This window comes from Lynx rufus, unplaced genomic scaffold, assembly GCF_022079265.1.
Source record: "Lynx rufus isolate CCGP_SWC_20201006 ecotype Redwood Valley unplaced genomic scaffold, mLynRuf1.p SCAF_2, whole genome shotgun sequence".
Taxonomy (NCBI): Eukaryota; Metazoa; Chordata; class Mammalia; order Carnivora; family Felidae; genus Lynx; species Lynx rufus.
In genome coordinates, this window is record NW_025814834.1 from 191459481 (window position 1) to 191483870 (window position 24390).

Sequence of the window (24390 nt, forward strand, 5' to 3'; positions counted from 1 at the left end):
GCAATAAAGAAAACTGTTCACTTTTATTTAACCCAATGTCTCCCAAACTGATTTGACCAGAGAACCCTTTTACACATATTATTAGCATAATGTAAAATATATGTTCCTGGTTCAGTACACACTTTGGAAAATGCTGCTCTGGGCAGTACTAAATATTAAGCATCTGAGCACTGATTTTTACAGTGTTCTAGACGATCCCACGACTTACGAACAGCATACACTCAACAAGTGTGTGGCATCGTTACTATTATTTAAAGAACAGAGGTGAGAATATCGTAGGTCAAGACAAGTCATGAGTAAACAAACTGCTTTAGATGTTCCATCTAAAATAGTGTTTCTCGGGGCGCCTGGGTGGCGCAGTCGGTTAAGCGTCCGACTTCAGCCAGGTCACGATCTCGCGGTCCGGGAGTTCGAGCCCCGCATCAGGCTCTGGGCTGATGGCTCGGAGCCTGGAGCCTGTTTCCGATTCTGTGTCTCCCTCTCTCTCTGCCCCTCCCCCGTTCATGCTCTGTCTCTCTCTGTCCCAAAAATAAATAAACGTTGAAAAAAAAATTAAAAAAAAAAATTAAAAAAAAAATAAAATAGTGTTTCTCAAACTTGAAAGTGCCTTCTGAATCACCTGGGGTATCTTAGTAAAATGCAGATTCTAATTCAGTGGGTCTGGGATGGGACCTGAGATTTTGTTTTTCCAACAAGCTTCTCAGATGATACCCATGCTGCTATGTCTACAAGCATGAGATCTATGGAGTGGAAATCATTGTATTAATGATAAACCACTGTGGGGACAGGGATAAACTACTGGCCCAGTCTTTACATCCGAACCAACTGTACAGTTTCTGAAATTCTTTTAAAAAACAAGTAATACCATATATGCACATGACATAAAATTCAAAAACACAAAAAAAGTTTATAAAGTTGTCTCCTTTCTGCCCTAACTCCAGTCCCCCAGTCTCCTTCCCCCCAAAACAATAACTGTTTCCAATTTCTTCCAGAAATATTCTGAGTACAGAGGACCTATTTCTTTTACCACTAAATATATCATATAGGTCATTCTATATAGGTGGAAGGTGCCTATTTCCTGTGGTAGCTCAAAAAGGTCTAGATTCTAGAGCTCTAACTGCAGATTTTGATTTAGCAGGTGAAGCCTGGGGAGGGAGAGAGGGGGATAGAGAATGTGTGTCTGTGTGTGTTGGTTTTAAATTCCACAGATACTCTAATAATGTAGTCAAGGTCAAAAAGTATGGCTGGAAAACAGATCACTTTCACTTGGATTTTTCCGTTTTAGTCCCATAGGCACTAAATTCCACAAAATGAACTCATAATCACATCTCCCTCTCAAATAGCTCCTCATTCCTTACTTCTATTTTCAGTAATGGTATTCTCTCAATCATACAGAAATGAACGTTTAGCATTATCCCTCCTTGCCAATTCCATCCCTCAATTATTATTATATCCTTATTGTATGCTAGCAATTCTTTTTAAAACTCCCCAATCAGGGGCACCTGGGTGTCTTGGTCAGTTGAGGATCTGACTCTTGATTTTGGCTCAGGTCATGATCTCCCAGTTCATGGGATTGAGCCCCACATTGGGCTCTGGACTGCTTGGGATTCTCTCTCCCTCTCTCTCTGCCCCTCCCCCACTCATGTTCTCTTGTGTGTAAATAAATAAATAAGTAGATCTATATCTATATATCTATATACATATAGATACATATATACATATAGATATAGATATATAGATCTGTACAGTTTCTTAAATTCTTTTAAAAAATAAGTAATACCATATATGCACATGACATAAAATTCAGAAACACAAAAAAATGTTTATAAAGTTATCTCCTTTCTGCCCTAACTCCAGTCCTCCGGCCTTCTTCCCCCCAAAACAGTAACTGATAGATCTCTCTCTCTCTCCATATATATATATATAAATATATAATATTTATATTATAAATATAAAAATATATTAGGGGCACCTGGGTGGCTCAGTCAGTTACGCGTCTGACTTCAGCTCAGGTCATGATCTCACGGTTCATGAGTTCACAGTTCATGGCCCCGCGTCAGGCTCTTTGCTGACAGCTCAGAGCCTGGAGCTTGCTTCAGATTCTGTGTCTCCCTCTCTCTCTCTGCCCCTTCCCCGCTCATGCTTTGTTTCTTTGTCTCAAAAATAATAAACATTCACAAAAATTAAAATAAATAAACATTTAAAAAAACCTCCCAATCTAATTCTTTCATATTATTTCCTGCCACATCTGTCACCCCAATATCCTATTCTGCCTAATCTGCCCTATAAGGCTATAAGCATTTTCACAAATCTCACCCTGAAGAGCTATACAACCCACCCTCTTCTAAATTCTTACAGCATTAAAAAAAACAATTCCCACAGTATTTTACTTCCTTCACTGTACTTACTTTTCTCTTTAACTACAGGAATAAAGGATTACAGTGTACAGAGACTACTACCTCATGTTTTGGAATCACATTCAATGTGAGGCTGAATCAGGACTCTGACACATACTAGCTGTGAGACCCTTGGACAATTAACTGACCTCTCTGAGCCTCAAGTTTCTTCATCTGTTAAAAAAAAAATTAGTAATATCCACCTCACAGAGCTGAATGAATCATAGATGAACTACCGTAACACAGATAAGACACTTGGCACAGGGCCAAGCACAGAGTAAATGCTCAATGCTAGTTGCTATTATCTGTTTCTGTCTTCTCCCTTACTACACCATCAGCAATTTGTGAATACCGTGTCTTGTTAACTTCTGTATTCCCTGCAGCACTAAACACAATGCCTTACATATTAGAGAGGTTTTACAAAACCATATATTTAGCACCTGAGTGGTTATCATGCTTCAATCAAAAACTTTCAATATCTCCTCACCTGTGTTCAAATTCTGCCTCCCAATTTTAACCACGTGGCCTTAGGCATGGGTAATGTCTCACCTGGTTTATGGACTAAGTAAGATATGGAAAGCACTAATATGGTACTTATCACGTAACAAACACTCTAAATTATAGAGGTAAAACTAATTTACTCAATGTACTATAGTTAAACCACCATATCGACTTTGAACATACAGACCAATCTTGCATTTTAAAATTCATTTCAGGGCTGCCCGGGTGGTGCAGTCAGTTAAGCATCCAGACTCTTGGTTTTGCCTCAGATCATGGTCTCACAGTTCATGAGTTCAAGCACTGCGTCAGGCTCTACGCTGACAACTCAGGGCCTGCTTGGGATTTCTCTCTCCCTCTCTGCCCCTCCCCTGCTCAGGCCCTTGCATGCTCTCAAAAAATAAACATTTAAAAAAAAAAAAACAAAAAAACAGGGGCACCTGGGTGGCTCAGGTGGTTAAGCGGCTGACTTTGGCTCAGTTCATGATCTCATGGTTCAGGAATTCAGGCCCTGCATCCGGCTCTGCACTCACAGCACAGAGCCTACTTGGGATTCTCTCTCTCTGTTCCTCCCTCAGTTGTGCTCTCTCTCTCAGGATGGATAAACTTTATAAATAAATAAGCTTTATAGATAAATTCATTTCAAGTTATGTATCTTAACTTTGTTTTTTAAGATGAAATCCATCCATACATTCAATATTTAAAAATGATATAATAAAGTATAGAAATCCCCTTCCTAATTGGGACTCTTTCTGTATTTTTTTGGTCATTTTAGTATAAAATAATTTTTAATCATATATCCTTTCTTCCATCTAGATTCAACAAATGAACTGTTTTGTCATTTCTTTACTTCGCTTTTCTTTTCCTGAACCATTTAAAAGTAAACTGCAAACATCATGATACTTCATCACGTAAAAAATGGTTAACATTTAAGGTCCAATTAAAAACAGCCGTTTTTTTATTTTTTAACAGGAAAGCCTGTTTTTATTTTTACTGGAAGGCTCAAGTGGCACCTGACAGTTCATAAAATGGCTTCCGAGGTAGGGGGCAGAAGGGACACAAAAAATAAACTGGGGTGGGAAAGAAAAACAACCAGGAGGAGGTATAAGAGCTGGTTCCTTATCAGCCTGATTTGGGAAAGGAGTTGGTGACTCTGAACAAGGATGTATCCCTTCCTTCAACCTTTGGGAGGGGAGAGAGAAAAAAAGGAAAAGACTGTGGCTTTGGCCCTCCTGAGTCTCCTACTGGCATAAGTTATGGGAAAGGGCGGGGGCGGGGGGGCTGGGTAGGTGGGTAGGGTACAGGTCAGTTGGCAAAACTGGCAGATATCAGATGGTGGTTCTGGGTGTCCTTTGAGTTGTAGATGGAATCTCTCCATTATGGTAGTGGGGGCTCCCCACTGATGGTAGCTGAGGTCTCCTAGTCTGTAGGTTACCTGGATCCAGGTGGCTGCTGCCACTGCCACTGTGAGGAGGGGTAGTTTTGTGACTCCTGGAGCTCAGGACGGAAACTACGAGTGAGACCTTAGCTGGGCTTGGTCTTGCCATCCCCATCATCTGTGGCAGGCTGCTGGGGTAGCCTGGGGTGGAAAGGCCTTCAGTACCTGGGCTGGAATCTGGGTGGGAGAACCTGCTATTTCCCTGCTGATTATGCCAGGCAGAAGTGCCAACAACCGATACTCATTACATACTTCAGTAATAAACTTCGGGCGGGGGGCGGGGGGGGGGGGGGGAGGTCACAAAATTCAAGAATTCAAGGCAGGAAAAACAAAACCCTGATAAATCTTTTTTTTAAATCCACAAAAATAAACTGAAAAGCATTTATTGAGTTCCTTGGAGGCTTAAAATGTGTACTTTTATGCTTCTGATGACTACATCATTGAACAGAAGAGAATCAACGAGAGGATAATCACTGCTTTCTAATTTCAAATATATGTTAACACCTGGGCTACAAAGGGCAGTGGGGCTATAAAAGAAGCTTTCTTTAATTTCTGTAATGTTTATTTTTGAGCACATGCACGCGTGCACACGAGCACGAGCAGGGGAGGGGCAGAGAGAGGGAGACAGAGGATCCAACAGGCTCCATCCACACTGTCAGCACAGGGGCCGATGTGGGGCTCAAACTCACAAACCATGAGAGCATGACCTTAACCAAAACCAAGAGTCGGCTGCTTAACTGACTGAGCCCCCCAGGCTCCCGTAAAGAAAGCTTTCTAATCTTCTGACCTGAAATTAGAGTCAGGGCCAACTGAGAAAGCAGGCAGACTATATAGGCTGCCCACCATTTATATGCTAGTTCACAGAATAATTCCTTAGACATGTCACTGTTCTGTGCACAGTCTTACAGATAGTGGGCACTTCATCTTTACTGAATAGATAGGATACCACAAGATGTTAGGTGAACAGTGCTTCTCTCCATCTCTTGATTTTTTTCTATGTGAAAAGAAATTAAGTACTGTTAACTCCTGAGGTGGGGTGATGTATTTGACTCGTACATCAAGGGAAAATAAAGTGGGGACATTTAATGCTACTCTAGCCTTCTTCCTGTTGAGCTTAGGCCTGCCTCTAGAGAGTAACAGAATAAGTGCTCTTCTCTGCCCTAGTCAGACTTTATCTGGACTGGGATCTGCCTAATTCTGGGATTCTTCTGAAACTATTTGGCTCTATCCTCTAAGCAACTTATATTAATAAGAAAGGTGATATTTTAGCCTCCATTTGCCTATATCCACAAATGGGATGACATACACTGGGAACCTGAACAGAAAACAATAAAACCAACCTCTTTTCTATTTAACAGCTCTTTCCTTTATTCTTTTCCTCTTTTGTCAATGTGACTAATAAGCAGGAGAATTAGCAGAGGAAAGGGATCAAGAGAAAACTCTAAGTACCCTCCTTGCCAATCTTCTCACTATACGGAAAACCCAAACAGCATGTCTACAGTAGGCTGTCAAACTTGGTGAATGAATAAGCTAACTAGGATATTTTAAGGCATCAACATTCAAATGGTCTGTTCAAGACCTAAGTTAAAGATATACCAAAAGTATAAATAAAAACTCTTCTGAAGCCCATTTTTATTCCTGAAACATACTTAACAGAATGTGATCCTTTTAATTTTCTACTAACTTAAAGCAAATGAAATCACAATTGGTCGTGGTACCAAATGAAATAACTTTTTGTGTCTAAAATGCAAATACCAATTCAATTCCATAAATCTTCTGGTGTTAAACTGACAATTTTGTAAATAAAATTTTCATTCTTTGCATTTCTCTACAAAATGCTAAATTCCAATTATTTCATAAGTTTAAAATAAAAAAGCAATTTTTCCATGGTCCTTAGTTGTAGTAACCAGTGAACAAAACACGAGCAAAGCTCTACCATATACTAAAGACTAGGGAGACATTAAATGCTAACGGTTAGTTTTTACTATTCAAAGGAGAACAGACTGGGTAGGGATACACAGGTGATATTTACAAAATTTTAAGCCATAAATGAATTCTAATTCTCTTAGATCTAAGTCTTCCTTCAATATAGTCAGTAAAGTTTTATGGCTTACCTTCTTCTGTTTCTACTGGCTGTTGAGACAGAATTTTAAGAAGAACTGGGTTTTTCCACACTCCTTCCTTGGTAACATGAACCAATATTTGTAGGTTATTATTCCCAAATTCCAATAATGCATCATGTGACTCCTAAAACAAAAAACAGCATATCCAGAAAACAGACTAATAAGCAATATAAAATGTATTTTTTGCCTTTTCAATGTATCTGAATGTCTATGAAAGGAACTTAGATTTCCAAAAGAGAAATAAGCAGGAAAAAAAACCATCCTCAAAGCTCTGTTTATTTTTAAAAGTGAAACTAGAGGGGCGCCTGGTGGCTCAGTCATTTGAAAGTCTGGCTCTTGGTTTCAGCTCAGATCATAATCTCACAGTTGGTGAATTCGAGCCCTGTGTCAGGTTCCTTGCTGACAGTACAGAGCCTGCTTGGAATTCTCTCTCTCTCCCTCCCTCTCTCTGCCCCCCCACTTCTCTCTCTCTCAAAATAAACTTAAAAAAAAAAAAAAAAAGAAACTAGGGTATTTTCACTAAAGAGCACCTTTAAAATGTTTTCCTAGGGGTTTCTGGGGGGCTTGGTTGGTTAAGTGTCTGACTCTTCGTTTCAGCTCAGGTCATGATCTCATGGTTTGTGGGTTCAAGCCCCGTGTCGGGCTCTGTGCTGACAGCACAGAGCCTGCTTGAGATTCTCTCTCCTTCTCTTTCCCTCCCATGCTCACACACACTCTCTCTCTCAAAATAAACTTAAAAATAAAATAAAATGTTTTCCTAAATTCTCCTTAGGTAAAATTATGACCATAATTCAATTTACAACCTCACATTAATAATTTTATTTAAAAAAAATTTTTTAATGTTTATTTATTTTTGAGAGAGAGACAAGTGGGAACCAGGAAGGGCAGAGAGAGAGGGAGACACAGAATCTGAAGCAGGCTGAGCTTTCAGCACAGAGCCCGATGCAGGGCTTGAACTCACAAACTATGAGACTCATGAACCATGAGATCATGACCTGAAGTTGGAGGCTTAACAGACTGAGCCACCCAACTGTCCAATTACTAAATTATTTTAAGGCTATTTAATAGCTTTCTTTTAAAAGATTCCACAGTATTCACAAGGCACTTTGATGGCTCAGTTAGTTAAGCGCCAGACTTCAGCTCAGGTCATGATCTCGCGGTTTGTGAGTTCGAGCCCCACAATCGGGTTCTCTTCTGTCAGCAAACAGCCTGCTTCAGATCCTCTATCTCCCTCTCTTCCTGCCCCTGCCCTGCCTTGCACACTCTCTCTCTCAAAAGTAAACATTAAAAAAAACTTTTTTAATAAAGTGTTCCATGGTATTCACAAAGGCAATGTATTCCTTCTAATAGAAATATTAATTTAATGATGCCAACTGATAAATTTTTTCATTGTTTAAATTCTTCTATCAAAAGACGTTATTTTTTTATTATTATTATTATTTTTTTAATGTTTATTTATTTTTGAGACAGAGAGAGACAGAGCATGAATGGGGGAGGGTCAGAGAGAGAGGGAGACACAGAATCTGAAGCAGGCTCCAGGCTCTGAGCTGTCAGTACAGAGCCCGATGCGGGGCTCGAACTCACGGACGGCGAGATCATGACCTGAGCCGAAGTTGGATGCTTAACCGACTGAGCCACCCAGGTGCCCCTCAAAAGACTTTTTAAATGAAAAGTGGCTCTATATAAAATGTCATGGAAAGTCTAGGTTATCAGCTATCATTCTATCTCCTCAGAAAACAAAATATAATTGCCGGGGCGCCTGGGTGGCGTAGTCGGTTAAGCGTCCGACTTCAGCCAGGTCACGATCTCGCGGTCCGTGAGTTCGAGCCCCGCGTCGGGCTCTGGGCTGGTGGCTCAGAGCCTGGAGCCTGTTTCCGATTCTGTGTCTCCCTCTCTCTGTGCCCCTCCCCCGTTCATGCTCTGTCTCTCTCTGTCCCAAAAATAATTAAACGTTGAAAAAAAAAAAAAATTAAAAAAAAAATATAATTGCCAATAGTTTGTTCTTTAAAATATTTATGTACACAAAGGGTCAGGAGAAAGGAGTCAGAAATTTAACTTGACATAAATGATTAAGTATATGTCTCCAATGTCCACTATTACTAGTGAGGATTACTGGTTGTTCCCATATTCTGAAATTTTAATGTGTTTGCTCTTATTCATTGTCTCCCTTCATCTCTACCCCTCCCCTGCTCATTCTCTCCCTCAAAATAAATAAATTTAAAAAAAAGTTGCAAAAAACAGGATTGCAGTTTTGTTTATTAGGAAATTCATTTCAGGATGTATTTTCATATTCATAGGCAAAAGACGTGGAAGGGTTACACAAGCTGAAAATAGGGAATGAGCGTGTTCTATTTGTGGCCTGCTCTGATAACAACTGTTCTCTTACCAAAAATTTCCTCAAAACCATCTACTGCCTTGTTCATTTATCACTAAAATAAGAAAACTTCAGGGTTTTACCTTTTAGTGTGCAATAGGGACCACGTCTTACATTTATCTGTACCTCTACTACATTTATTTTATTGAACACATATTCAAAAATATATCCTGTATGATAAATACTGGAAAAAGTTACACAGGTGTAGGGGAAAGGCAAATATTTTGTGCATACAATCTAAGAAAAGAATGAAGAAACAGGACAGTATTCTCTCTGCAAAGGATACTGATATAAATAATAGTAATAGCCTTAACAAGAATAGAGAGATTTGCCCTTCTAGACTGTTGTATGCCAGGACAAAACTACTGGCAAGCCTCAAAACACAGCATAACAAAATCAGTGTGTTATGTATGAGAGATGATTTTAGCACCCATATGAATATTTGAGGAATTAGGACCATGTTATAGGGATTAAAACAGGCCAAAGACATGAGAAAAAAAATCCTCTTTTCCCCAAAAAGAAAAAGATTAACACTGTTATCATTTCATTTTGAGTTATACACCCCAGAAGAAAGAAACTGCCAGATAAAGAAGTATGTCTGTTAACATCTAAATATTTACTTGTGCCTACACGAAACAGGTCTGGGCTACTACAGAGTTATGTCCTTGAGGAAGCAGTTAGCAAAACAAGCTCTGGATATAAATCTGGGTGTAACTTTGGGTAAGCTAATCAACACTCTCCATGCCTAGTCTTCCTATTTGTAAATGGGGATTCAAATGATCACTACATTATAGGCTTGTAATTTGATTAAAAGACACAAAACACATTAAAAGGCACAAAACACACAAAACAATGTAGAGCAGTATTTAGTACATAGTGATAACAAACTATTTTTTTTTAAATAGTTTTTCGGTCTCTGTCAGTAACAGGCAAATTTGCCTCCTGTTACTGGCATTTTACTTGTTTTTCCTCCTATCCTATTATCTCCTCCACAACTCATTACTTTCTGATGTGCTGCTCACCTTTTACGAAAGTGGATAATCAAGCCAATATGAGAGCCAATGGAGCTCTTCTGCAAACAAAATGCATGAACAGAATCTATGATGACTATTTTGGCTGTTTGAGAGACTTACACTGCTAGACATAATCCCTAATGTTAGAGGGAAATTACTAGATAAGTGTACAAAGAATGATCCAAATACTGCTACCTTATAACCAACCATATACAACTTTACATTTTTAATAGCTTTTTTCTGTCTAAAACTTTGTTTTTGAATAATGAAAACTTCTATGTTGATTCCTAAGCTATATAATGGCTAACAAAACCAAATGAAAGAATAAAACAATTTTTAACACACCCCCTTCATTTGGAAGGCATCTTTCTCAAAATTTCATGAAATTAATATACAGTATGCTTGTTTTTCTTCCAAGTTTTCAATTTTATTTGCTGGGAGGAATTAACTAAGTGTCTTGGATATCTAAACAGAGAACTTTTTTGAGCCCAAATCAACTCACCTGTAGAGACTGAAGGAAGAGTACCCAGACTTCACATGGCAGTTCACTTTCAGACACTGAAAGCAATAATTCAAAACAGCTCCTATAATATAAAATAATGAAGTCAATATACAAAGGTGGTTATAGTAGTTATAAGCATAATCAAATACAGTACAACAGTGATACTGAATATACATTTTACATTTGTTTAGATTATTTGAAATTTGTTTCTCACTCTTCAAAATTTTCTTCAACACTGTTATATTGGCTTTTCAACTTTAAAAAAGAAAATAAAGAAAAACCAGGCATCTTTATAATTACATTGTGGCTTTAGAAGTCGGTAATAATATATTCCTTTTAGAAACCATATTGCAAGCAGTTTTATTTAGTTTTATTAGGATGTGGGGAGGGCACACAAATAGGAACCATTCTGATTCCTGAAGACAAAAATAGGAGCAAAATATTGTCAATGCAGCTGATAAAGAGATAAATATTGTAACTGTCATCTATATAGATTCTTGTCACTTGCAGAGGAAGCAGAAATATTGACAAGGCCAATTCTTTGTCTTTAACAAATCAAGACTACCCAGACTAGAATCCTTCCAAACAATCTGTAAGCTAAACCAATCTAAAAACTGAATAGTTGTACCTTTTCAATTTGCAGATGAAAACTTCATTAAAGGTGTAATTTTATCTGTTACTACAACAGCCAAATATTAAAACAACAGCTAAATTATCATGGACTCAGGGTAGCAATCTTATACTATATCCTGATATTGTCCGCTAATAAAATTATTCTTGGTTCAAATAATGTAATTGAATTGTAGAATTTCAGAGTATTTCTCCACAAAGTGATCCTCAAAGACCACTACAGTTTCCAGATATTGTCACTTAAATTGATCTATACCTAAGAACAGAGAGAAAATGTATTATTCTTGGATGCTAAGCCTGAGTAGAAGAGACTCTGGAGGCATTTAAAGATTACGTTGTTTGGCTGGAGCTTTGCTTGCACTTTATTTCCTGGGAACCAGAGTATGAAGGCTCAGAGCAAAGGAAATTTCATTCAAAGGTATGGCTTTAATGGTGCTCTGAATAATGTGATTTCATAGTAAAGAAAAGTCAAGCAAACATTACAACTAGAAGTACTCAATTTTAACAGTGACTTAAGTACTTAAACTTACAGTACTAATCTGCCAAGCACTAACAGGACATCTTCACATTCAGTAGTTAAGTATGGGCGTGCACTGGCAAAGCTTTGGATGGCAAGTCGATATACCTCCAGAAGATACACCATATGTTCTGAGGCATTCTTGTTGCTTGCATACTGCAATAAGGTCTAAAAAATAAAATTAGAATATTAATTATTTAAGAAATAAAAACAATGAAACAGACTGTCTTTGTTCTCAAATACTGTCACTCCCCTTTTTTCTAACAAATGCACACACCTTTTATTTGCCTTTTTAGCCTCTCATTTGTTTACAGGATTCTATTCTCTCTCTTTTTTTTAAATGTTTGCTTACTTACTCTGAGAGAAACAGAGTATGAGCAAGGAAGGGGCAGACAGAGAGGGAGAAAGAGATTCCCAAACAGGCTCCGCACTGTCAACAAACTGCATGATGCAGGGCTCGATCCCATGAACTGTGAGATCATGACCTGAGCTAAAATCAAGAGTTGGATATTCAACTGACTGAGCCACCCAGGCACCCCGAGAAGACTCTATTTTCATCATTTAATGAATTGTTTCTGCTGAATTAAAGAAAAGCCAGAACTGCTCTTTTGACATGAGAATAAATCTAAAGGTAAAGCCATAAAATCTCTATAGTTATTCTCACTAGAAGTCTGGAGTTATGATCTCTGAAATTCAATAATGAGTTTCATTAATAGATTAAATTGAGCACCAGCCAGTAGTAAGCACTGGGTATATGAGAATAGGACTATGGTTCCTGCCTTCTACAAGAAGACATTTATTCCTGAGTATGGCCCTCAGCTCTATAGCTCTAAAAATCCATTTTTCTCTGCACACATAGAACTGATTAGGCTTAATTTACACCAACCAATTTATGAAAGAATGATGTTATATTTTTATTTTCAATGAAGTTTATTTTTTAAAAATCCACATATAGGGGCGCCTGGGTGGTGCAGTCGGTTAAGCGTCCGACTTCAACCAGGTCACGATCTCGCGGTCCGTGAGTTCGAGCCCCGCGTCGGGCTCTGGGCTGATGGCTCAGAGCCTGGAGCCTGCTTCCGATTCTGTGTCTCCCTCTCTCTCTGCCCCTCCCCCGTTCATGCTCTGTCTCTCTCTGTCCCCAAAATAAATAAACATTAAAAAAAAAATTAAAAATCCACATATAGGCCAAATGCCAATTTATTTGTTTATAATAGGAGACAGTCATATTACTACCCAGAGTAATGCCTTACCCATAGCGTGGTTACCTAAGAGGGTGTATCTGGTGAGTATGAAATCTAAAACAAAGGAAAATGGAACTACAATCAAGCCTAATAAATTACATGTGTCCAACACGAAGAATTTGTTAAAATGATGGTGGAAAGCTGGCTTATGTTCTCTCTGGACAATGCTAGAAAACCACTGCAAAATTCTTGCTTGGGGACTCTAAGTTCCACAGGGTTGTGCTCTCTTCTATTAATATATATATCTTCCTTCCAACAACTGCTTAGGTTTTGCTTATGCTCAACTGATATATCTAGTTAGGTTACCACTTGAATTATGCATAGGCAGCATACAAGTTTTTTCCCTCAGAATACACATTCTGACTGGACCAGTGTCTTATTTTCAAAGGGTAGCTTTATCTTGAGCGAATTACATATGATTTGAATTCATTACCCCCAGTATAATTTCTTCAAAAAGTCCTAACTTCCTGTCTTCACTTTAATTTTTCTGCGTGAAGAACCACAAATAGTTATAGTAGCACTACAGGATTCCACTGGATTTTTTGCAGCTTCAGTTTCTAAAAAGGCCTTATATCAGTTCTGATAATTAAGAACTGACTAGTCTTGATTGCTTAAAAAAAAAAAAAAACTTACAAGGAAATACATCATAAACAATTATACCATATATAGTAAAACTCTTAGCTAACACATTGGATTATCTGGTCTTTGCATACTTGAGTGATCAAGCCAGTTGTTTTAGTATACCAATTCAATTAGGTCTCTTGCTTCTTTATCACAGTTTAGATATGAGCTCCTTCTGTATTTTCAGAGGAGCATTATGTCCTCATTTAATCAAATCCCAAATTTTAGGGGCGCCTGGGTGGCTCAGTCAGTTGAGCGTCCAACTTCAGCTCAGGTCATGATCCCACAGTTCATGGGTTCGAGCCCTGCATCAGGCTGTGTGGTGACAGCCCGGAGCCTGGAGCCTGGAGCCTGCTTCGGATTCGGTGTCTCCCTCTCTCTCCGCCTCTCCCCTGTTTAGTCTCTGTCTCTCAAAAATAAATAAACATTAAAAATATATATTTAAAAGAAATCCCAAATTTTAATAAAATAAAAACTTAATAATATCAAAGGTTCTTAAAACTGAGCCCACAACAATCCTTTTTGCAGCTAAATGAGTACACAAAAGGAATGGAGATTATGTGATTATCTGTTATATAAATAAAAATTCACAGAATCTCTCTTAAGAAATTTATTAAAATCTATGTTACAAACAAAGTCTGTTTCAGGTCAGCAAATTACTTAATTGTCTGCATTGGTTAAACCAGAGAGCTTGATAAATTTATACTCAATACCAGATTTTATGCTCCCTGAGGTCAGATATTATGTGTTTTCAATCTTTACAGGACTAACAATTCTTCACCCACTCCCACCCCCATAGAACATTCTCAAGTCTCACTAAATGTTTGCTAATCCATTCATCATTTTATTCACTGGACAAATATTTACCGATAGCTTACTCTAACCTACACTGTTAGGTACTGGGGGGAAAAGACATGGGGGCCTATCCTCATGGAGCTTTCAGAATGAGTCAACAGTGTGACAGTTGAAACCACACATGCAAATTAACCAACTGCTACCTAAAGTATACAAAGGGAAGGGTTGAATGCATACAGATGAGGTGGGTCTTTCCAGTCCACCTTCCCACTAAGAATGCTCTTGCCACCAATCTAGTATCTTATGACACATTTCATGAAGACTTCCACAAGCTACACAATTTCAAAGATTCAATACCCCATGGATATTTATGTTTATAGCTTGCCCTATACTGATTTATATATTTTTATATTCCTAAATCTTTTCATCCTTATGTGTTAGTCCAATTAAATAGATCTTCTTAACATTATCCACTATGACATACTCTGAGCATTTGAAGATTCACTGAAACAATCTTTCTCACAATCACCTTTTTAAAAAAATTCAAGATTAAGCTGAATTACAGCCATCCAAATAATATTTAAGTATCTCACGTAAACAAAATTCCATCAGAAGCAGTAAAGAAAAATAGGTCTTATTTCTCCTTAGAAATTTTATTTTAGGGGCGCCTGGGTGGCTCAGTCGGTTAAGCGTCCGACTTCAGCTCAGGTCACGATCTCACGGTCCATGAGTTCGAGCCCCGCGTCGGGCTCTGGGCTGATGGCTCAGAGCCTGGAGCCTGCTTCCGATTCTGTGTCTCCCTCTCTCTCTGCCCCTCCCCCGTTCATGTTCTGTCTCTGTCTCAAAAATAAATAAACATTAAAAAAAAAATTTTTTTTTTTAAAAAGAAATTTTATTTTAGACACCAAGAAAACTGAAAGAGAAAGGGAAGATAAATAATAAATATCACTTCCTCAAGCTCATTAGGATTCTACAGAGACCAAATTAATGTCCCCTCTCTGTTTCAATAAACTCATTTATTCCACAAACACCTACTATGTGGTAATACTATGCTGAGTAGTAAGGATGGAAATTCTACTCCTGCCCTTAAACAGAAAGGTATACTGAGAGGTCAGATACACGTGCATCTCTATAGGCGCCATCTTTGATGATTTTAAACACTCTTACTGGGGTGCTCTCATGCATATCCCAGGCAGATTACCTCTCAAGTCTTTGTTAAAAACCTCAACTGCCTATTAGACATTTCCATCTGAATGTCCTACTCAAATTGCAAACTCAACATGTCCAAAACAAACATCTTCCCCAGCAGATATGCTCTTCCTCCTATGTTCCATCTGCCTCTTTTCAGGAGCCAGAGCTAAAAAACTAAATCACCACCCCACAGTTTGTTGATTCAACCTCAGAAATACTTTTGTTTCCTACCCCTATGCTTTACTTCTATAGCTAGTGACCCTGACCAGGCCCCCAACATAGTTTACTATGGACTCATCTGGACTTCTACAATCGTTTACTTCTCCAGGCTAAATACCCTCCAGTTCTGTATGCTATAATCACAACATATATGTATATTAAAAAAAAAATAATAATGCACAGGGGAAAACTTAAAAGGAACTCAACTAAAATGCTAATATGGTTAGCACTGGGACAGCAGTAGCATTATGAACAATTTTTTTGTTGTTTTCATATTTTTCTGAACTTCCCAAATTTCTTTTTAAAATTATTTTATTTTATTTTTAAAGTTTATTTATTTATTTTGAGAGACACAGTACAAATTGGGGGTGGGGGTGGGCAGAGAAAGAGGGAGAGAGAGAATTCTACGAGGGATGAGGGGCTCAAACCCACAAAGCTGGGAGATCATGACCTGAGTCAAAACCAAGAGTGGGATGCTTAACCAACTGAACCACACAGGCACCCCCAAGTTTCTTTTTTTTTAACTTTTTTTTTTTTTTAATTTTTATTTTGGAAAGAGTGCAGACACAAGCAGGGGAGAGGGAAGACAGAGAAGAGGAGAATCTCAAGAAGGCTCCATGCTCAGCACAAAGCCTGACTGGGGCTTGATCCCATGACTCTGGGATCATGACCTAAGCTGAAATCAAGAGTTGGATGCTCAACCGAGTCACCCAGCCACGTTCAAATTTTCTTTAGTGAACAATTATTATGCTTACAATGAAGGGGGAAAAAAATCTCCCTTCATCCGAATTCTATCTACATTCCTCACTACATGGTTTCAAAGAGACTGGCACATCCTATTTTCTGAGAAACCATCTAAAAGGGAGCATTTTCTCAAGTTTATTTATTTAAAGTAATCTCTACGCCCAACATGCTCAAATTCACGACCCCAAGATCAAGAGTCACATGCTCTTGCAATTAAGCCAGTCAGATGCCCCAAAGAGGGAGCATTTCTTACAAAATAGTCATATTTTATGCAGGGATGTACTGTAATTTAAAACTCAAGTGGTTTAACACTATTTTCTTTAATAGAAATATTCCCAATGGAATTCTCATAGTATTTTTGAGCACACAGTATTACCTATGTATTCTCCTAGGAGTTTTCCATGCTACTAACACAATTTACAACAGCCCCTTTTTTTTTAAGTTTATTTATTCCTTTTGAGAGAGAGAGAGAGTGAGAGAGAGAGAGAGAGAAGAGAGACAGCACGCATGCAAGTGGGGAAGGGGCAGAGAGAGAGAGGGAGAAGAGAGAGAATTGCAAGCAGGCTCTGCACCACCAGTGCAGAACTTGATGCGGGGCTCAAACTCATGAACCATGAGATCATGACCTGAGCCAAAGTCAGACACTTAAACGACTTAGTCCCCCAGGTGCCCCTATCATCTGCCCATTTTATTTATTCTTTTTTAAGCTTTAGTTTAGTTTTATTTTTATTTATTTATTTATTGACAGCGTGTGTACATGGGGTTGGGGTAGAGAGAATGGGGGACAGAGGATCTGTGCTGACAGCAGAGAGCCTGATGTGGGGCTCAAACTCATAAACTGTAAGATCATGACCTGAGCCAAAGTCAGATGCTTAACCAACTGAGCCACCCAGGTGTCCCCAGCCCATTTTAAAACTGAAGAAACAAAAGGGTGCCTTGTTGACTCAGTCGATCGAGCATGCAAGTCCTGATCTCAGGGCTGTTAAGTTTGAGCCCCACAATGGGTATAGAGATTACTTAAAAATAAAATCTTTTCCTTTTTTTTTTTTTTTTTTTTTTAAAGTGAGGAAACAAGGAGGGGCACCTGGGTGGCTCAGTCAGTTAAGCATCTGACTCTTGATTTCGGCTCAGATCATGATCTTGTTTATGGGTCTGAGCCCCGCATCAGGCTCTGCGCTGACAGTGCAGAGCCTGCTTGGGATTCTCTCATTCCCTCTTTCTGCCTGTTCCTCCTCTGCTCGCTCAGTCTCTCTCTCAAAACGAATAAATAAACGTATGTACATACACACATAAGAAAGCAGAGACACAGATTAAGTTGTTTGCCCAAAGTCACCCACTAGCTAAGTGCAGGATTCAGAATTTAAATTTGAATTCAGAGGTACCTGGCTCCAGAGCCCACACTTCATCACTTTGCTGCATGTCTTCTCAGAATGCACAATTCTACAACTATTTTAAGTGTGCTTTTATTTTTTTAAGCTTATTTATTTTTGAGAGAGACAAGGAGGGAGAGAGGGAGGGAATCCCAAGCAGGTTATGTGCTGTGGGCACAGAGCATGACCTGGGGCTCAAACTCATGAACCGTGAGATCATAAACTGAGCCCAAACCAAGAGTCAAATGCTTATTAGCCAACTGAACCACCCAGGTGCCCCTTTAAGTTGCTTTTAAATTCCTTTTTTCCCCTAAGCACTGTCTTTAATATTTTGTAGTATCATTAAAGTGACTGCTTCTGGGAAGGTTTTGCGGCAGTGATGCTAATTAATGCCCCACGCTTTAGAATGCTGGTAGCTCACAAAGAAATGAAAAAGGTATTTACTGTTAAGGCTGCATGTCCCAAGGCAAAAGGAAATTATGTCACTTTTAACAGAAGAGATTTGCATTATTTCAAATTTTGCACATAAAGCGAGAAACCTTATTGATTTTAATTTCTCAACATAAGAAATTCCCAGAATTAAAATAAATTTGAGTAAAATGTGATCGCACTATGACAGACAGGCTTCCAACAAGACTAAGTCTGATTTCTGAAGTATGGCTCAAGTTTGAAAAAGCAAAAGGGAGAGGAACAGGAGGACTCCAAATAGACAGCAACTTGAACAGTCAGAAAAGATGACTAGAACAGATGGGGGCAAATGGTGACAAGACTTAACGTCACTTGGTGAGGAAACACTGGAGGTTTCCCACGAAGAGACTAAGCTGGGTGTGAGATGAAATGGAAGGGGAGGAAAATGGCTGGCTGCTCACACAGAAAAAGCGGGTAGAGTCAACTAAAACCTTTAAGTCTTTTACATACGTTGCTATCAGGCTCCACTTCACACTTTCCATATTGAGTATAGTTGGTTTTTCAAACCCAGAAATATGACTTACTTATTACTCTATCTTATCTACCTAATTCATCCATCCTGATTAAATTTCATTGGATTCAGTCCATCATCCCAGCCTACCCAGATTATTTTTAGATACTGATTCTGTCATAAGATTTAACTATGGTTTCTTGCTTCATTTCATTTTCAATTGTACTGTATGTGCTGCTGAGGCAAGCACCATTTTCAATTCTAACAGAATACCTTTTCCTGTGTTGTCCTAAAACTAGTATCATTTACTGTTTAAAAAATAGAGAGATGGAGAAGTAGAAATAATATCAAGAATCCACACTACCACCACCCAGAAACAGACCACTGTTAACAGGTAATATTAAATCTGAGGGGGTTTTAATGCCTAAATAGAAACATTTTAATGGAATCATACTATACATTATTTTGTAACATTTTCCCCAACATCAGTATGTTATAGTTGCACAGGCTTGTGTATGTATCACAATTTATTACCCACTTCTCTTTTTCTGGACATTATAGTTTTTAACTTTGTACTGTTACACATAATGTTGAAGGCATTCCTCTAACTTCTTGCATGTATTCTTCATGACAATTTTCTTAGGATAATATCCTATAAATGGGATTGCTAGGTCAAAAGATGCATAATTTTTAAAGCTTTACATTGTGCCAAATTCTGCTCCAGAAAATTTGTTCCAATTTACATTCCTATCATTAGTGTTAGACAGTGACAGATTGGGAGCTGTCACAATTATTGTATATTACAATCTAAATATGATTTTTTGAGGGTCAACTGGATAGGGGAAATACAATTATTTTGTTTATTCAATTTAACAATCCTTTCATTACTGGTGAAGTTGAATAAAATTTTCATATATTTCTTTTATGAGGTAATCTTAAGTTACTACAGCATCTTATAAGGTATCTTCATCTGAATTATCAATAACAGTAAGGAAGAGAGCTTGGATGGGAATAGCTCCAACAGTTAACTTCAATCTTTCAAAAAATCAAAGAGGACAAAATACTTCTAACTCATTCTATATGGCCAGCACTATTCTGATACCAAGGCCAAAGAAAGACTACAAGTAGGAAAACTACAGATCAATATCCCTTATAAGCACTGATAAAAAATTCATTGGAGCACCAGGGTGGCTCAGTTGGTTAAGTGTCCGACTCTTGTCATGAATCCAGGGTCATGAGATTGAACCCCATGTCAGGCTCTGAGCTGACTGTGTGGATCCTGCTTGGGATTCTATCTCTCTGCCCCTCTCCTACCCTTGCGTGCAGGCTCTCTCTTAAATTAAAAAAAAAAAAAAAATCAGCAAAATACTACCAATCTAAATCCAATGGCATATTAAAATGGATTAGATACCATGACCAAATGGGATTTATTCCTGGAATGCAAGGATGGTTCAGCATATGCAAATCAATGTAAAAACTACATTAATAGAATAAAGGGGAAAAAACTTCACAAGATCATTTCAACTAATGCAGAAAAGGTGTCTGAAAAATTCAAGAACTTTTCATGATAAAAAATAATCAACAAGGAACAGAAGAAAACTATCTCGGTGCGCCTGGCTGGCTCAGTCAGTTGAACATCTGACTTCAGCTCAGGTCATGAACTCAAGGTTCATGAATTCAAGCCCCGCATCAGTCTCTGGGCTGAAAGCTCGGAGCCTGGAGCCTGCTTTGAATTCTGTGTCTGCCCCTCTCTCTGCTCCTCCCCCATTCACACTCTGTCTCTTCCTCAAAAATAAGTAAACATTAAAAAAATGTTTGAATAAAAAAGAAAAAACTATCTCAACATAATATACACCAATAATAGATGAAAACCCACAGCTAACATTATACTCAATGGTGAAAGACTGAAAGCGTTTCCTTTAAGATCAGGAAAAAAGATGCCTATTGTCACCACTTCTATTCAACATAGTACTGGAAGTCATAGTAAGAGCAATTAGGCAAGAAAAAGAAACAAAAAGCAACCAAACTGGAGAGAAAGTAAAAGTTTCAATGTTTTGTAAACAACATGATTGTACATGTAGAAAGTGCTAAAGATTCCACATTAAAAAAATAATAATAAATTTAAATAATCAAATTGAGCAAACTTGCAGGATACAAAATCAACACACAAAAATCAGTTGATTTTATACACTAACAATGACATATCTGAAAAAGAAGTTAACTAGTCCATTTGCAATAACATCAAAGAAATAGGAATAAACTTAACCAAGGAAGGGAAAGACAAGCACACTGAAAAGTATAAAACTCTGCTGAAAGAAATGACAGAAGACACAAATAAATGGAAAGACATAACATGGAAATGTTCATAAATTGGAAGACTTACTATTGTTAAGATATCAATACTACCCAAAGCAATCTACAGATTCTATGCAATCCCTATCAAAATCCCAATGACTTTTTTTCCCAGAAATAGAAGAATCCATACTAAAATTATGGAATCTCAAGGGACCAAGAATTGCCAAAACAATCTTGAAAAGAATAAAGTTGCAAATCTCACATTTCCTGATTTCAAAATTTACTACAAAGTTACAGTAATCAAAGCAGTGTATATTGGCATGAAAACAAGATATACAGACCAATGAGACAGAAAGCCCAGAAATAAACCCTATACATATCCGGTCAATGAGTTTCCACAAGGGTGCCAAGACCATTCAATGGGGGAAAGGGCAGTCTTCTTAACAGTGTTGGGAAAATTAGGTAACCATATACAAAAGAATTAGGTTCACCCTATACCATATCCAAAAATTAACTCAATACAGATCTAAGATGATTTCTTGAATATGATACCAAAAGCACAGGTAACAAAAGTAAAAACAGACAAATTGGACTATATCAAAATTTAAAACTTCTGTACACCAAAAGACACTACCAGTATGGTAAAAAGGCAACTCACAGAACAGGAGAAAATATTTGCACATCATATATCTGTTAAGACTGATATACAGAATATATAAAGAAGCCTTAAAATTCAACAACAAAGGGCACCTGGGTGGCTCAGTACGTTAAGCGTCCAACTTTGGCTCAGGTCATGATCTCACAGTTGGTGGGTTCAAGCCCCACACTGGGCTCTGTGCTGACAGCTCAGAGCCTGAAGCCTGATTTAGATCCTGTGTCTCCCTCTCTCTCTGCCCCTCCCCCACTCATATTTTGTCTCTCTCAAAAATGAATAAACATTAAAAAAAATTTTTTTTAATTCAACAACGAAACCCAAACAACCTAATTAAAAATGGGCAAAGGACTTGAACAGGCATTTCTCCAAAGATACACAGATGGCCAAAAAGCACATTAAAAGATGCTTAACATCACTAATTAAGAAATGTAAATCAAAATCACAATGACATAACCACTTCATTCCCATTAGGATGGCTATTACCAAACCAAACCAAACCAGAAAATACCAAGTGTTGACAAGGATATGGAGAATTTGGACCCCCTGTGCGTTGCTGCTGGGAATGTAAATGGTGCAGCCACTGTGGAAAATGGCATGGTGGTCCCTCAAAAATTAAACAACTACCTGGGGCACTTGAGTGGTTCAGGAGGTTAAGCATGTGACTCCTGATTTCGGCTCAGATCATGATCTCATGATTTGTGGGATCAAGTCCCACATCAGGCTCTGTGCTGACAGTGCAGAGCCTGCTTGGAATTCTCTCTCCTTTCTCTCTGTGCCCCTCCTCCCTACTGCAGCCACATGCAGGCTCTCACTCTCACTCTTTCTTTCTCTCAAAATAATTCTTTTATTTTTAACTTTTTTAAATGTTTATTTTCAAAAGAGAGAGAGAGTGTGAGTTGGAGAAGGGCACAGAGAGCAGGAGACATAGAATCTGAAGCAGGCTCCAGGCTCTGAGCTGTCAGCACAGAGCTCGACTCAGGGCTTTAACTCATGAACCATGAGATCATGACATGAGCCAAAGTCGGACACTTAACCAAGTAAGCCACCCAGGCTCCCCAAAATAAATAATTATTTAATAAACAACTATCATATGACCCAGTGTTCCACTTCCAGATATATACCCAAAGGAGTCAAAAGCAAGGACTTGACAAGGTATTTGTGCCCATGTTCATAACAGCATATTTATAAAAGCCAAACCCATCAAGTGATGAATGAATAAACAAATTGTAGTATGAACACATAGTGGAATATTATTCAGCCTTAAAAAGTAAGGGAATTTGACACATGCCACAACATGGATAAATTTTGAAGCCATTATGCTAAGTGAAATAAGCAAATCACAAAGAGAAAATAATGTATGTTTCCACTCATACATGGTACCATAGTCAAATTCTTAGAGACAGAAAATAGAAGGGTGGTGGTTAGAGGCTAGGGAGAGGGAGAAATGGGGAGTTAGTGTCTAAAGGGTTCAGAGTTTTGGTTTGGGAAGATGAAAATGTTCTGAAGATAAATCGTGGTGATGGTTTCAGATCAATAGAATATACTTAATGCCACTGAATGCGTACTTAAAAATGGTTAAAATGGTAAATTTTATATTATGCATACTTCACTACAATTTAAAAAATACCAAAAAAAGAGAGCCAACTTTATGTCTTGAGATTTTAGATTAGCAACTTTCAAGAAACATAAGTGCAACAGGAAGACAGGGAGAAAGAAGAGGATAAACTCACATATCCTCCATTTCTACTTTAGTGAGTCATTACTGATACAAGCATTGACCTAGAATACCTAGTAAGTCTGGAGATTTTAAAATCCAAGCTTTATCATGTTGGGGAAAAGTATTACAATTCAGATGTAGCTATGTAATAGAGTGAAATAATATGCCTTTTGGCTGTGGATTCAAACTTCTTACCCTCATCATTTGCTAGCTAACCTCTTTGGGTCCTTTTTTTTTTTTTTTTAAATCAGTCAACTGAAACTGAGTATTCATTCTTTCATTCTGCCCCAGACATTGTGCAATATAGCTTGTAATAAATCATGGCAAAAAAAAAAAAAAATCTTAGCCATTAGATGATAAAAAAAATTTATCATCTCAGCCATTTAAAAAAAATACAGTTCTGTGGCATTAAGTATATTTATGGTATTGTGCAACCATCACCAACATCCATGCATCGAACACTTTTCACATTGCAAAACTGAAACTGAACCCATTAAATAACTCCCTATTATTACTACCTCCCTTCAGCCCCCTGACAACCACCTACTTCCTGTCTCTATGTGCAATATTGCTTTCATATTCTATTTTCTGTTTGAAAAAGCAACACAAGATAATAATAATGGCATTAGGGTAGACAAATAGATCAATGAACAGAACACAGTCCAGAAATACACCTATATACATATGGCTAAATGATTTTCAACAAGGTGCAAAGGCAATTTTTTAATTCAATGAGAAAGGAGTCTTCTTTTTCTGAAGTTTATATATTAAATTTTCAGAGATAAAGAGAGTATTTATGCACGCTTGCAAGCAGGGGAGGGGCACAGAGAGGAGACAGAGAATCCCAAGCAGGTTCCATGCTGTGAGTGCAGAGGCTGATATGGGGCTTGAACTCATAAAACATGAGATCATAACCTAAGCCAAAGTTAGACACTTAACCAAGTGAGCCACCCAGGCACCCCAGAGAAAGCAGTCTTTTCAACTAACAATACGGAACATTCGGATATTCATTTAAAAACACAAAAAGCGGGGCGCCTGGGTGGCGCAGTCGGTTAAGCGTCCGACTTCAGCCAGGTCACGATCTCGCGGTCCGTGAGTTCGAGCCCCGCGTCAGGCTCTGGGCTGATGGCTC

General features: G+C 38.2%; 1 protein-coding gene across 2 annotated transcripts in view; it reads right to left on the minus strand.

The window, feature by feature from the left end:
- Positions 1-24390, minus strand: part of RLF (RLF zinc finger) — a 96656-nt gene that overhangs the window by 41469 nt on the left and 30797 nt on the right. For both annotated transcript variants that reach the window (XM_047082756.1, XM_047082755.1), the window contains exons 2-4: positions 11505-11659; positions 10345-10426; positions 6447-6579 (exon numbers count right to left, since the gene is read on the minus strand). In XM_047082756.1, coding sequence (XP_046938712.1) covers positions 6447-6579; positions 10345-10426; positions 11505-11617 — 328 coding nt within the window. In that variant the 5' untranslated portion in view covers positions 11618-11659. The remainder of the gene's footprint in view (positions 1-6446; positions 6580-10344; positions 10427-11504; positions 11660-24390) is intronic.